Consider the following 14,937-nt stretch of genomic DNA (forward strand, 5'->3'; position numbering starts at 1 on the left):
AGATCTCTGACCAGGCACATAAAAGTGTTCTGGTAATGTCACTGTATGTGTGTTGTTATTCTCTCTTTTAAGGCTTCCACAGCCTCGAGACGATGAGGAAGATTTTGAGGAGTATGAAGGCCTGCCGTGGATAGATCCACACTGGGCAATTTATTGGCTGGTGTATGGTACACTTTTGTCTGTGAAGTGGAACTATTACAGAATAAGAAAATGCTACAAATCCAAGAAAATAGTGTAAGCTAGAAGAAAAAATATGCTTCTATGATTAGGATCAAGGGAAAGCAATCACTCGTGTCCTTCATACATGAGCATCCCAGATTTGTTGGAACAGTGTGAAGGGAAAGAGCATGATGGAGAAATGCTGAGAGGGTGAACAAGCAACTGAGACCAGAGGAGATGGAAACAAGAGTTATAAAATAAAAGATAGTGCATAGGATTTGATAAGCTTACAAGATTCAGCACACAGAAGAAGTCTTTGTGTTTTCTGATGACAGCAGACACAGGAGCGTGCCAGAAAATATGAAATGTGAGAAGGAGAGGAGGACATGGCTACAGCACTTTTGAGCCCTCAGATTGAAATGGTAAAGCTCTAATGAAGCTATAAAAAAAAAATTCTACCAGAAAGAGAAAAAAAGGGAGTTGCCCAAGAACTGGATTTTCATCAGTAATCCAGAGGAATTCTGGAAATCTGAAATTATACCAAAGGAGAGTATTGTTGCATTGCACATCTTTCCTTCCTTGCCTTTTTTTCCTCCATTTGTTTTCATTCTGTCATGTTGATGATCTTAGGGCACAGCAACATGGCTACATATGTATCACAGCTGAGAACTAAAGTTTAAGTTTTGCGTGCCTCTCAGCCCAGTGATCTGCTGAACCTTCCAAGTCTGGTCATAAGGCATAGTCTGAGACACAGCCAAGTTAACAGTGCAGTCACAGCCTTTGCTTTTAGGTGGTTCTCTCAGATGCACTAATCTCTGTTTGGTGACTTACTGCATGCTTTTTTTCAAGCAAAGATAGAGAGTAGTGATGAAAATATGCTGGAGAGCAAAGAAGAGAAAGTGACGTATATATAATGCAGCAAGCCATGCTTCCTCCCCTCATCTGACTTCAAGGCATACAACTTGAGACAAACTTCTTTAATGTGCAGTCCTGAAATTCAGCTTCTAAATCAAAAGTGGCTTCATGTAAAAAAAAAAAAATCACTGAGTACTTGCAACCCCTCTTGAAGTCCACAGGATTTATGCCTGCATAGCATTTCGGTGCATTAGATTGCTTTCATTTTAATGCTCAGATAAAGATTCTGGAGTCTACCTTTATGCACTTAGGTATGTAAAATATGGACCTGCAGATTTTTATATCGACTTTATGAGCAGTTGTCCCTGAATCGCCTATTGAATAGCAAGTATATTTATTTTACGCTGTCCCCACATTTTCAGTCTATATGATTAGGTTTTTGTATTGACAGTGTCTAACAGGATCATCAAAGTTTTTCAGGGATGCAGCTTGTTGGAGTCAGCTGAAGCATTGTGAACCAGAGGAGAGAGTATTTAATGCAATCTGGCGGTGTGTTCCTGCAGACAAGATCATCAGTAAAGAAATTAAGTGTTGACCTTTAAATTGTAATCTTTAGGTTAGGTGCTTGCTAACACCCAGCTTCTCTTGTGATACCTACATTTTACTATCTTTGGATGCAGTTCCCTGTCTCTGAGGAGGTCTAAACTCAGAAACTGATATCTTGAGTGACTGCAGGAGGCTGGACAGCCTGGCATTATCTTGTTACACTGAATAAATGGGCACTCTCAGGCTTTCCCTTGTGGACGTGATACTTCTAGACATGCTGTTTTGCCACTACCATCCCTTTTCTGGCTCCACTGGAGAAGCTTTTCACTTGTTGAGTGGAGGGGGAAGTAGTGAGACCTTCTCTGGTTGCACAGTACTTCTTCCATATGTCCATTTTCAGTGTCCTGTTGAAAATCCTGCATTCCCGAGGTTGTTATGTATTGGCCCATGGTACTCTCATTGGAATGGTTTACTGGGCTTCTGATAGGGAGAACAAAAAGAAGATTAATGCAAGCTCAGAGAGCAGCTTCATCTCTAGGGGTAAATATCCATGAACACTGACATGACATACCATGTACTTGAAAGCATCTCACTGTGAATAAACAAACACTCGGAGATGTATAAGTCTGTTGGGAGTAGCATTACTTTGAAAGGACACAGTAGGAATTCAGCACCGTCATACCTAAACCTATCAAACTCATTGAGTTTAGACTCAAACACTCCACAGCAGGAGATGAGCAGTTCCTGGTCAGGGTAATCAGAGTTGCAGTTAGCTTTGCGATTTGGGAGTAGTTAGTCTGATTTATAGTGACATTTGCTGGTTCCTTGCTGGTCCATTGTTCGAAGAACATGGCTGTACTGCTATATCCTTCCCTATTGCTCCATTTCTTGGCTCTTGACCATGCTGCTAGCCATTCCTGTGTCATTCTCCTTTCTTTTGGCCTTTACAACATCTAAAATTTCTGCAAAAAATTCCTTTTAACGTCACTAGGAAGAATGAGATTCTGTGGATCTCGGTTTCATATGCAGTGCTCAAGACAAGTGTCAGGTTTTTGTTCTTCTACACAGACATAAGTATTCAAATCATCCCAAGACCCAGAAGCTGAAATGCATCTGGCAGTATTTTCAAAAGAGTTCAGAACTGAGAAATTCCCATTTAAGTAGCTAAATGATTTGTTTGGCTTTCCAATCTCTCAGCTCATGTTCAGTTACTCTGGTATTCTGGAGAGCTGGTCATGTGGGATTATCTCCCATCGTTACCCGCAGTGTTTTATCGTGTAGGTGATCTGCACAGAGACGCAGCATGTTGGAAGGAAACAGCCAGATTTTGAAAAGTGTTCAGAATCCAAATGTTGCCTGAGAGAATAATAGGAAGATTAAAACAAATAGAAAACAACATAACTTTTGGGGTTGTTTTCAGTTGTCCAAGTGAGCAGTATACATTTTAAAGTGTAATTTATATGGTTTATACCAAAGGCTTTAGAAAATCTGGCCTACTGATGATAAACTGGAGCTTGATTACAATCTCATATGCAAGGGGAGAAGGCTTTTTGGAAATAATATAATTTGTCTTGCATTACTGCACTGCCTTGAGCATTATGCTACAAAAAAAATCAAGTCTGAGGCCAAGGCAATGGGTGTTATTCTTGTGGCTTTATTACCGCTCACCAAGCTGTTGGTCACAATTTTGCACAGCAAACTGTGCACATGTGCCTACTGGCAGGCATGCCTAATACATTCCCGTGCTCAGACTCTTAAAAGGCTTTGTGCCTTCCTAAGAAAAGAAAAGAAAGGGGGAAAAAAAATCCCCACCCAACCTTTCACGGAATTTCAGCTGAAAGCGTGTGGTTGTGTGATAATATTTTGCAGGTTTCCTGTTTAATTTGTTCAATGTGTTGAGCTTCCATGCAGATTAACTATACAATCAAACACTGAGGGTGAGGAGATTTCTGTGCTTTGCCAAACTCACCAAAGTCCAGAGAGAAGAAGTTATCTCCAGTCATACATTATCAGTGAGTCTTTTGCAAAGAGAATATGGAAATGTGTGTTCCTTATCTGCAATGTTATTATGCAGGCCAGCAGACCTACATTCCTGAAAAAATTGCTAACAAAATAACAGATATTCAAGCCATCTTAATAAGCAGAGATGTAACACCTTGCATGCTTTTGCCTGTTTAACCCTTCCAACAGTGCGGGACTTTTGCTGACACAAGTGCTCCGCCGCTTTGTCAGGGCTCATCACAGCATGACAGCCCTCTCTCACTGTTATTGCCCCTGTTGCTTTCTTAGAAAGTCTGTCAAACCAGGGGAGGCCTGTGGGTCAAAGAGAGAGGTCCTGACCGGGGAGCGTGAAAAGCTTGGGGTTAAACACAAGTGCCTTTCTCTGTGTGTAATTGAGTCTTAAAGTGTGAGGCCCTCCTGGTTTTCCGCACAAGGAATACAGATAAAGCGGATCCACCACACCTTTCACTCAAGCAGTGCCACTTTCAAGGTGCTTCCATGTTTCGTTTCTGCTGTTTCTCTTCAGGATGTGTCTGTTTTCTTTGCTACCTGGCCCTTGTCATTCTGTGATGGATGGCACGTGTGAGGGTTCTGCTGCCGCCATACTGGAGCTGCTCACAACAGCACTGCCCAAAACCTGACCAGCAGGAAATGCTTCCATCTTCACAATACATTTTGGCTGAGTCATACTGTCCTGGATGGCACCTTAACCTCCACCGCACGTCAGAGATGCAGAAAGTGTTTTCCTTGCCCTTTCTTCCTCGTTCCTGCCCACTGCAGCAAGCCTCACCCCGAGCGGTGGGCAGAAGCCTCGTCAGTGGCGGGAGCGGTGCTGCATGACAGGCGCAGCAAGGAGCAGTGGAAGGGAGCCAAGCTGGCAGGAGATGCCATGGGGACAAAGGGGGAAGGGGTAGAGACGTGAGGGGAGGGAAGCGTCAGGGGGAGAGCAATGTCTGATTATCACGATAAGCGTTTTTGCCTCCTTTAAAATCATTTTTACCACTCAGACAAGGTCCTGTCTTACCAGCACCAGAGAAACTGGCACAGACTGAGATGAAAGTCAACTGCCTCTTGCACCAGTGAAAGCTGTAGCTGGTCTCGATCCAAACACACAATGCTGTAGTTTTATCAGCTCGAGATTTCTCATATGCCTGGCAGGTCTGATTAGTTTTTGCAAAACTGCAGCTGAAAGGAAACAAACATAGTGTAAATGAAAAGGAGAAAAGAAAAAAGAAGAAACAATCTCTTTTCTGTCATGTCTGTGAACAGCTTTTACTGCTTTCCCTGGAGAGCCTGCATGCTTGGACAGCGAGTTACTGTGAATTAGTGAGGGTCACTGCCATTGATTAAATCCTCTTTTATGTTTCCTGGTAACTTCTGAATTATGGCAAGAGTTGAGCATATTAATTTAGCACTTTCTTTTTCATTGACAGTTCTGATGGAGGAAAAAATCTGCAAGTCATTTTGAGCAGATAATACCGAATTAAAATAAAATTCAGGAACAAAATGGCATCTCCCTTTTATTCCCAGTTTCACGGTGCTACGTTGACAGGAAAATCAATAACCAGTTGAAGTCTTTAACACACAAATTTTGACCTTGCAATTGTGGTTATTCTCTTAATTTATGCAAGATAATGACTAGGACTATAATAAGTGAAATATGTTTAAAAAAGGAATATTGCCTTTTTATTCCACATCTCTGCAGCTCCTTTTCTTACGTAGTGACAAAAGACTATAACCTTAACTCTTTAACGACAGAATGAAATGATCAGTACAAACCTCAGTAGTAAGGCTGTTAATTAATGCTAATTATTTTTGCTGGAAAATTTAAAGATTGGTATTTTTCAAAAATTCTTTGTCTCTTTTGTGCATTTACACATACATGCATATGTAAATGTATGTATATATACAAATACACACACTCATAAAAGTACATATATTTAAACATATTGTTTTCAGAATGGTGTGTGAGTGTTTGTTTTCCAGAAAGCAAAATTGTTTTGTTAGCATTTTGGGAACATGCTGGAATTTCCAAAATTATTGGGGGGGGGGGGGGGGGATGGAAACCAACGTATGAGAAGATGCTTTTGGGGGAGATTTCTTTCTGGTCATGAAATCCTGGGCCTAACCTGATCCATCCCAGTGCCACCCTGACACATGTGCCTACCCTGTGTGTAAAACCTCTGTTGATGCCCTCCTCAGAGAATGTCATCCCTCTTCCTGCCAGGGACTTCTTTTCCACACCAGCAGAGAAGCCTGGAAAGAACTGTCATCTTCCTCTTAATCAGAAGGTTTTAATTATCAAAGGCTGCTCTGTCCCTATTCTATCTTCTGCTGGTGGCCCAGCAGGTGCCACCTCATTTGCTCATTCACCGCAGACCACATTTTCCCAACCACCATTGTCTATGTGCTCTGCTCCAGGCTCAGTTTCCAGGGAAATCAGGCTTTCCCTGGCTTCCCTGGGCTTTCCTAGGATCAGGAAGATTGTGTTGTGGGGAACAGGTCATGCTGCTGTCTGCAACAGGCAACCACTTATTGGGCATGTGTGTATCCAGTTCTTTATACATCTCTCATAATTAGGGCCGTGATAGTGTTTCGTGGTCTTTGTCTGACTGGAATAATAATTCAGTGCAATTGATGTCAGCAAGTCTCCACAAACACACTAGCAACAGCTATCAAAATGTAATCAAGCGTGTTCCAGTTTGTTAAAACATTTTCTTGTACAGGACTCCATTGGGGACTTGTTGGTGTCCTGATGAACGCTCCTAATCTGCATGTTATGGAGAACCATTTGGCCATGCTGGCCATTTGTTTCCTTGGACTATATTACAGCTGTTCAAGAAAAAAAAAACAAAGCACAGTGGAGAGAGAGGTGCTGCGAGGGAATATGGGCTCCCCAGAGGTACATACCACCGGCAACAGGATGCAGCTGAGCCAGGACGAACTCACAAGCTATCGGCTGACCAGCTGTAGCTTCCCATATTAGCCCTCCCCAGTTGTGATAAAGGCCTTATCTTAAACCCTAAAGGAAGTAAGGTTGAACTAGGTGGTTTATCTCAATATTGGAGCACGATAGAGGCTTGTTTACAGCTACCCCATGAGAGAAAATAAAGGGTAGTGTCTCACAGAGGGTCTGCATCTTCTTGTGAAGCCTGTGCTCAAAGGTTGGTACCAGTTGTGGAATGTTAGAGGTCTTTAACTTAGAAAGCTCTGAATGATGTGAGATTTACCCATGCAAGAAACACTATTGCTACAACACAGTAGAAACTGAGATGCATCAGCTGGAGCTCTTCAGTGAGTGGCAGCCATTGGCTGAGCCTTTTCAATGCAGTGTCCCCTTCTGGGTCCAAAATACCCTTAATTGATATTGATTCTCTTGATGGGCTTCCAAGCCCGTTGTCTCTTGCCTCAGGGAAAGGATATGGCCAAGCTGAGGTTTGAGGTAGGTGTATCATATGGGTTATGTTTGGCTGGAGCAAAAATCTTTCCCTCAGATTAGGGAAGCTGTCGAGCATATATTTATGCTTTTAGCTCCCTGTCGCATCAGTTGCACCTGGAGTCTTTGGATAGCCACTGACTCATAGCAGTGGAAATAAAGAAAGCCACAAGACACCCTCCTTTTGCCTTTCTGTATTACCTCCTAAGGCTGCCTGCTGCAGTGTGCTGTCTTGTGTCTAGGTGCATACGATCAATTAAGTGTTGTTAGTGCCTCATACCATATTCAGAAGCAGCACTTTATTTCTCACTAAGGCTGCATATGGCTCGCAGGTTGTAAGACCTGGGTAAGAGGACTCCAAGGGGCCAAACTAGGCTGTTATTAAATGAGCCCTTATGCTTTAAGGATGATACATAACACACAAATGATCCTTATTTTTCAGGTTTTGACGTAGAAATATTGCAACCCTGACTGGCGTTTTGCTCTCTGTTAGCACTGTTTTCCCTTCTGAGGATGGCCTAATCACCAGCACATTCTTTTGTTTCTTTAGCGGTACCTCCCAAATTGAAGGAAATGAAAAACCAAGAGGCTGCTGTGGGCCAGAAGCTAGTCCTAAGGTGTGAAACCACTTCAGAGTACCCTGCGCTCAGATTCAAATGGTTAAAGAATGGAAAGGAAATAACAAAAAAAAACAGACCTGAAAATATCAAGATCCCAAAAAAACAAAAGTAAGTAAAGAGACATATCTCGTAAGCGGACGTGGGAGGGATGGGGAGAGCTGCTCACCAGAACACAAGCATCGAGGTTCTTAATTGCAGTATCACGAAGCTAAAAGCTGTGACTTACGGAGGAAAAAATCTAAGGAAACAGACACTGATGTAATTTTTCTTGAATGTGTGGATGAAGTGGTAGTATGGTATAAATATTTCATAAATAATTTTCCCTTTTCAATTTCTATTTATTTTCTTATAGCCAAAGGCTATCATTTTAAACAGTAAACCTTGGAGACAGGCCACTTTTAAACTACTGACAAGAACAGAGGTACCTTATGTTTGTTGTCTAAAATCCAAGAACATTTAAAATCATCAAAGCAATGTAGATTTGGAAATATTTTTGAGATTTACTTTGCAAGCAATGTAGTCCTTAAGAGGGGCTGAATAGTGTCTGCATTAGCTTTGAATACCTTATGCAAGCTTTTAGTAGTCCTTTACCAGAGTCATTCCCACACATGCAGAACAAGGCATGGGTCTAGCAGATGTCAGACAAGTAGCAAAGCCTGTAAATCTCATTCTCCTGGCTGGGGAAAAGTTGCCCCTATGTGTGGCTGATGACCAGTGAGAAAAGATGGTCTAGTGCCTTGTTTCTGCAGGGAAGGAGAAGCAGCTACACAATGTGTTTTCTGCATTGAGGCAGGAGAAGGCTTTTGCAGTTTGGCCTCTACCTTGTTGTTTAGGGTAAAAAGTTTTGATTATCAACCCTTGTCCACCAAAGGAAGCTATGAAAATCTGTTTGAACGCAGCCCTTCAACTCTCACTTCTGCTCTCAGTAGGCAGCACTGCCGTGTGCTGCACTGGGCCATGCCTTCCATTCATACAAGACACAGAGGATTTGGGGTGGGTTCTGCAACAGGTCTTTCCTTCCAGGGTGTCAAGTGCCCCCATAATTTTTGCCAGGTCTCATCTCATTAGGCAAAAAAGCAGCCAAAATCAAATAGGCCTATGACTTTTCAGAGTTACTCAGGTTGAAAACCAGACATCCTGCACTCCCTTGCAGTTTCTTGTACCCCAGCCTGGGGCGCAAGGTGAAACAAGGGGGGGGTGCAGAGCAGCATCGCTGCAGCCCTAGTGCCACGGTTGCACAGACGGCAAGGAGGAACCTGTGATGTCTCCTCCCAGCATTTGCAAAATGGAGCTGTTCCAGGTGGCAGATAGCCTGGCAAATTGTCTGGACCCATTTGCCGGGCCATATGTCTCCGTCAGAATTGTATTTTCAGTCTCTTCTGTAAAGAAAATGTTCGGGTCAGAGCCTGGCCCTCAGCTTCCCCAGCAACACAGTGCTGCCTGTGAGGGGCAAACAGTATTTTCTCTTCTTACATGCTGATTGACCAAACTCACTGGAGCCAGGATTTCACCTTCTGGGGCTGGGTTTTGTCAGTTCAGTATTGAATCAGTAACCACCTTCTGCCAGCTCCTTTCTTTCTCTTTTTTTTTTGATCTCCACAAAACTTTGAGGAGCTGGCAGAAGAGAAACTAGCTAATAGCTATTGATTAGAGCATGCATGTGGAATGTGTGAGACTATTTTTCAAACTGATGTGCCAAAACACGTTTAAAATTCCCCAAAAGATATGTAATGAAAAAAATTAAAGTTGAGCCTTTTTCTGAAAAAACGGAAATCTGAAGTCCTGTTCCCTCACCGTAAGTGGGCAGAGTGCAGGCTGTGACCTGGATTTCACATGTCTATGTGCTACCCCAGCCATGGGGGTATCAGTCATCATTGGAATTACTCTCTTCTATTTTCTGTTTTAAAGAGAAATGTCAGTGTGGAACAGAGAAGGCCTTCCAGTTAGAGACATGAAAGTCACTAGATGTAGAATACAAGGGGAAAGACAAGGGAGGTCTGCTGACATCAGAAAGGTTTTCCTTGCCTTTCTACTATGAGATTTTAGTTTGGGGACACATCAGTGCTTTGCCATTTCTTCTTTTGCTGTTTATGTGTGCCCTCAGGACTGAGTAGATGTGAACAGCTTAAGAGGAGATAGATTTTGTTTTGATAAAACGTGGGACCGGCAAGTGTTCTAAAGCTAAAGGGAAATGGGGAAAACTGCTGTGCAAATGAATGCATAAAAAGACATGCAGATTACAGTAAACAAATCCAGATTAAAAAGATCCATCACAAATGACAGGAATATCAATGATCAAGGAGTTTTTTCCCCACTTCTTTTCTGTGTTTTTTTCATGACAGCACATTGATAAATATTTGTCATGTTCATATGCTGCCATATTGTTACAACAAGCATTTTAATGTCAATATTTTACTATTAACAAGTGTGGGAAACACTAGGCTAGAGTAGTTGTTGAGCTGTCTGGGATCAATGTCTATTTTAAAGGTCAAATGACTACATAAAAAGTAGGCTATGTTTCTGAAGAACCATTAGCATGCAGGTTACCACAGTCTTATTGACTCCTTCAATCCAAACACTTCAGAATAACACTGTCTACATATTTATAAAAAACTCACAGAGTTTGTAAGTAGTGCCCAATGTCCAGAAGTGACTTTTTGTAATTTCATATTTTGCAAGAAATCACCTTTCTCATTGCGTGATGGCAGAATAAAACCTGGTCATTGTTGGGAGAAAATGAAATTTTTCTGAGTTCTCACTATTTAGCTTTAGGTTTTTTAACAAATTGCAAAAATATCTGGGAGAACGATGAAGTGTGTAGCTCAGAAATTGAAAATTAAGACCTTAGCTTGGCACCTGGAGTAGGCATGGAAAAGCTAATACTGCAGCTTGGTGTGTATTGGGTGCATTTGGCCAGTGTGAATACTTACTGGTTCAAACGATTTGCAGAAGTGGGGCAGATGCTGACTGTGTTTTCTTAGTCTTTTAAGAGTTTGGAAGACTGTGGCAATGCAGGCTACCTTAAAGTTTAACCTTCTAAAGACTGCCTTGCATGTAAAATGAACTAGGGGGATCACTCCTAATCTCACTAGGATGATTTCAGGTTGGTTGATTCCAAGGGCGCAAAGCCCCGACATGTGATGACATGACAGTACAGCAGATGAATCACACTAAATGACTGTGCCCTTCCTCATTACACTGGAAAGTCAAGAGAAAGAGAATGAATTTAAATTTTAATGAAAGGCATTCAAAGCACTTGCTTTTTACCTTAAATTTGTCATAGAGTAAGAGCATGCAGTCAGTGAGTTTCTGCTGCTCTTATGATAATGATCCATGATGAAGGGGACACCTTATCGCTTTCTATATCTACCTGAAAGGAGGTTGTAAAGAGGTGGGAGTTGATCTCTTCTCCCAAGTAACAAGTGATAGGACAAGAGGAGATGGCCTCAAGTTGCACCAGGAGAGGTTTAGATTGGATAATAGGAAAAATTTATTCACAGAAAGGGTTATCAAACATTGGAACAGGCTGCCCAGGGAATTGGTGGAATTGCCATCCCTGGAGGTGTTTAAAAGACTGGTAGATGTAGTGCTTAGGAACATGGTTTAGTGGTGGTTTTGGCAGTGATGGCTGGACTCGATGATCTTAAAGGTCCCTTCCAACCTAGACGATTCTATGATTCTGTGCCACGATTGATTGATTTGTGTGTCTAAGCTCTACGCTATTCCTTTGTGTCAATGGAGATGCAGAAAAAATCAGGCATCACACAACGGCTTTTCACCTGCTAGCTAACTTTCTCATGCCTGTCCACTGGTACTGGTAACATTTTATTTTTCTTATTGGATTTCAAACCCAGGTGAAGCCTGCACATTTTCATTTTGGGTAGTGTGCTGTACAGAGTCAGGCTCTCTTCATTACATGAAGAGAAGCTCCCGTAACAGGGTTGGGTTTTTGGGGCAGAGAGAAGGTGTTTGCCAGTTCACCTAGCTGATGGCTTTGGATGCAGTAGTGCATGAGAAAACTTACTTTGCAAGTGCCCTGTACCTTGGGCTTCATCCAAGCTTAGCCTGGATATTTGCCCGCAGACAGGCAATTCTGGATGACAGATGGAGACTGGAAGCAAAATGAATTCAAGCAGTCAGATAAGGTGGGCTGGGACTGTATTCTGTGGATGTATTTCTTTCCCTTTCATGTATGAGTACAAGCTCAGCAGTGTCATAGTGGCAATGAGCTAAAGATATAGCAGAAGCAAATCTCATACAGAAAGGCACTTTTTGGTGTAGCATGGTATAGATTGAGGAAAGGACAGGCATTTGAATACAGAATCCCTTAATCAGGGGCTTTAAATGAGTACTTTAAATGAATACTGTATTGCTAGGGAGCTGCTTCATTTACAGCCATTAATGAGTCATCTTCTGCTCTGACTGTTTTGAATTCTGTCCCGATATGTCTCAATAATATTCTTAAGGCTGTAAGTATTCATATTATTTCTCTCAGAGAGAAAACTGCTTACAGAGATTCTCTAAAAACAAAAGTAAATTTGGCTTGTTAGAAGTAGATTTGTAAGAAGTATGGTTCTTTCAGCTATTTTGATATAATCTTAAAATCATAAAAGGAAGACAGATTCCTCACCTTTTCCCGTAGGTATCATGTAAAACAAAGAGAATAAAAATAAATGTGCAAAGAGTTTCTTCTAAAAGCCAAGACTGCCATGAAGGTGGTTTGCATAAATATTACTTACTATCATACAGAGAGGAAAGGAGACTGCAGCAGAGATACAGTGGGTGCTAAAATAAAATGGGTATAGCTGCAGCCATGCTTCTTACTTATCATTGGGTTACAGTGAGTTTCTCAAAAAACTGAGCCTGTTGGCATTGCCTTTTGAAGCACCCTGAGGCTACAGCCTGCTCTCCACCTAGACAAATGTCTGCAAGCATAGCTGAAAGATAACCAGTGCAATATAGGAAATATTGCATGTCCACACGAGCTGTTAGGTAGTGTAGACTATAGCCAGATGTTCCTGGAAAGGCCCTCTAAAGGCTTTTGCAAAGGCAGGTGTGTAGATAGCTGGCAGGAAGATTAAAAAGCAGGCCATTTTTACTGTGGCATAAGCATAGCTGTTAGGAGGCAGTAGCTTTCACCTTCTGGACATTTCTGTCAGTGTCTCAACCACATTTTTCTCATATATTCACAGTTGCCATCAAATAGAGTCTGTTCTTGTATGCCATCTGAAATGCAGCCCAGTTAATTAATTCAGCACTGGGAACTGGGCTCCTAGCATTGCCTGAGAACGGAGACCAAATAGTCAGCTATTCAGTTGTTTACCACTTGAGTCAACCTGAGGAAACTGCTAATCCTAGCTTGGCTGCTCCTCCTTCTTCCAGGCCCAGTGGCCTCAAGAAAGCAGCCCTCTTTCATGACATGGGTGGAAACTCTTGCAATCTGGGTTTCTAGCAGAGCCCGTGTCCACCTGGCACACTGCTGTAATCCCATGAGGGCCACAGTGCTGACTCCTCAGAGGTAGAACCTTTGTCTAGAGGCAGGGAAGACTGAGCTGCCAATAAGCAGATGTTTGATAGCAGATGGGATAGTTTACTGTGTTGGAGGGAGGGATGGCTAGCAAGCATGCATTGGAAAGTGGCATTGAACATTTTGGTTGCGCCAGAAGCCCCTCTGCTACAACAGACTTACTTCTGGTCTGAACGCAGCCCTGCTCAATGGTTCCCAGAAGGGGTAACCAGTTGTGATATCTGCATTGAGAGTTAGGAGACATGGCTGTGCTGAAGCAGAGCAACTCCCCAAACATTGCTTAACTCGGCACTTGTTGCTAGACATGCCAGTGACTACGAGCTTCTAGAGTGAAGAACTCCTGCCTGCTGGGGATCAGTCCTCCATGTTGGGGTAAGCCAGCACAGGGAAGCCAATGCTTATGCACTCTAAGTGACTATTCTGTAGATAAATGAGCGGGCTTTGCTACAGGGAAAAACTTCCTCAAAGGACTTTTAAACAGAAACTAGGAACAGCAATAATGTATGTATTTTCCCCAAGCTAGTCATTCTCCGCAGTCTAGGTAATGGGATTATTGCCATCACATGAGTTGGGGACCCCTTGAATGACACCAGAACATGTTCCTACCAAATTAATGGGTAGGCAGGAGTTCTGCATTTTAAAATCTAATCTTAAAACCTTGGAGACTGATTAAATTACATCTCTGAGCCAGGAACAAAATGTAGCTTCATGCAAATTGTGCTCCTGCCCATAATTTTTTGTTGGTGCTGGAGAATGATTTACTATTGGGGTTTCAGAGGTTGTTAAAGAGAGTGGTGTGTTCTAATCTCATGATTATTTAGTCAGATGTTGGAAACTACAGTACTTACCCAGAACTCCACTGCTGGCAGTATGAACCTGTAGGAAAGGGTAATCTATTTTAATATTACACCCATCTCCGTGGCATCTGGTTAGCCAATTCAGCTGAGAGAGGAAGGTTGTTTTTCAGATTTCCTTTAAGAACAAAGACTCTTCTCAAGCAGAAAAGCATAAACAAGTATCTTCATTTGAGTTCATTAATATGCCTGTTTTCCAGCAGCCTGTAAGAGAGAGAGATTTTTTATTCTCCTCCCTTCTTTCAAACCTGGATAGTGTTAATCTGTCAGTAAGAGTGGAAGACAAGACTTTTTGTTGAGAGGAAAAAAAAGAGTGCATTAGTTGATGCAGTGACTGTTACTCCAGTCCAGGATGTTTACATGTTTTTTCTCATTTCACAGGAAATACTCTGAGCTTCACATTTACAGAGCCACGTTGGCCGATGCTGGGGAATACGCATGCAGAGTGAGCAGCAAACTAGGGAATGACAGTACTAAAGCCAGTGTTATCATCACGGACACCAATGGTAAGGCTTGACTCTATTTTACTATCACATTCAGAAAAACCATGTATTAAAGCTGCCACCAGGACAAAAGGGTTTGGAGGAGGGGAAAGCTTTGCAAGTGATGTGGAAGTGGAAACCCTGAAATCTATTAGGTATTCTAAGAAAATTAATGAGGCCTGACTTTTTTGCTATGTAGTTGAGATGTTCAGTTTTCCTTAACGAGACAAATGGGATGCCTCCTACGGATGTTAGGAGAGATCAGCATTTTCTGTAAGACACTTTCCAACACCAAGTCTAAGACACAGTCTAAATAGTCAAGATAAGAGGAGGATGAAGGAAAAGGAATATTATTCTAATTCCTATAGTACACGTGAGTAGTGGAGGCACTATAGACCTGTGGGGAAGCTTTCACTCAATCTAAAACGTGTCATAGTCTGAAATTCTAAAATTTTGT

At 42.1% G+C, this 14,937-nt stretch overlaps 1 protein-coding gene across 2 annotated transcripts in view; it reads left to right on the forward strand.

Annotated features, from left to right (window-relative positions):
* NRG1 (neuregulin 1) overlaps positions 1-14,937 on the forward strand; it is a gene marked incomplete at its 5' end in the record, with an annotated part of 184,635 nt that overhangs the window by 24,059 nt on the left and 145,639 nt on the right. For both annotated transcript variants that reach the window (XM_082497200.1, XM_082497201.1), the window contains 2 exons: positions 7,548-7,725; positions 14,380-14,504. In XM_082497200.1, the coding sequence (XP_082353326.1) occupies positions 7,548-7,725; positions 14,380-14,504 (303 nt within the window). The remainder of the gene's footprint in view (positions 1-7,547; positions 7,726-14,379; positions 14,505-14,937) is intronic.

Source organism: Vanellus vanellus (assembly GCF_965231255.1).
Source record: "Vanellus vanellus genome assembly, chromosome: Z".
Taxonomy (NCBI): domain Eukaryota; kingdom Metazoa; phylum Chordata; class Aves; order Charadriiformes; family Charadriidae; genus Vanellus; species Vanellus vanellus.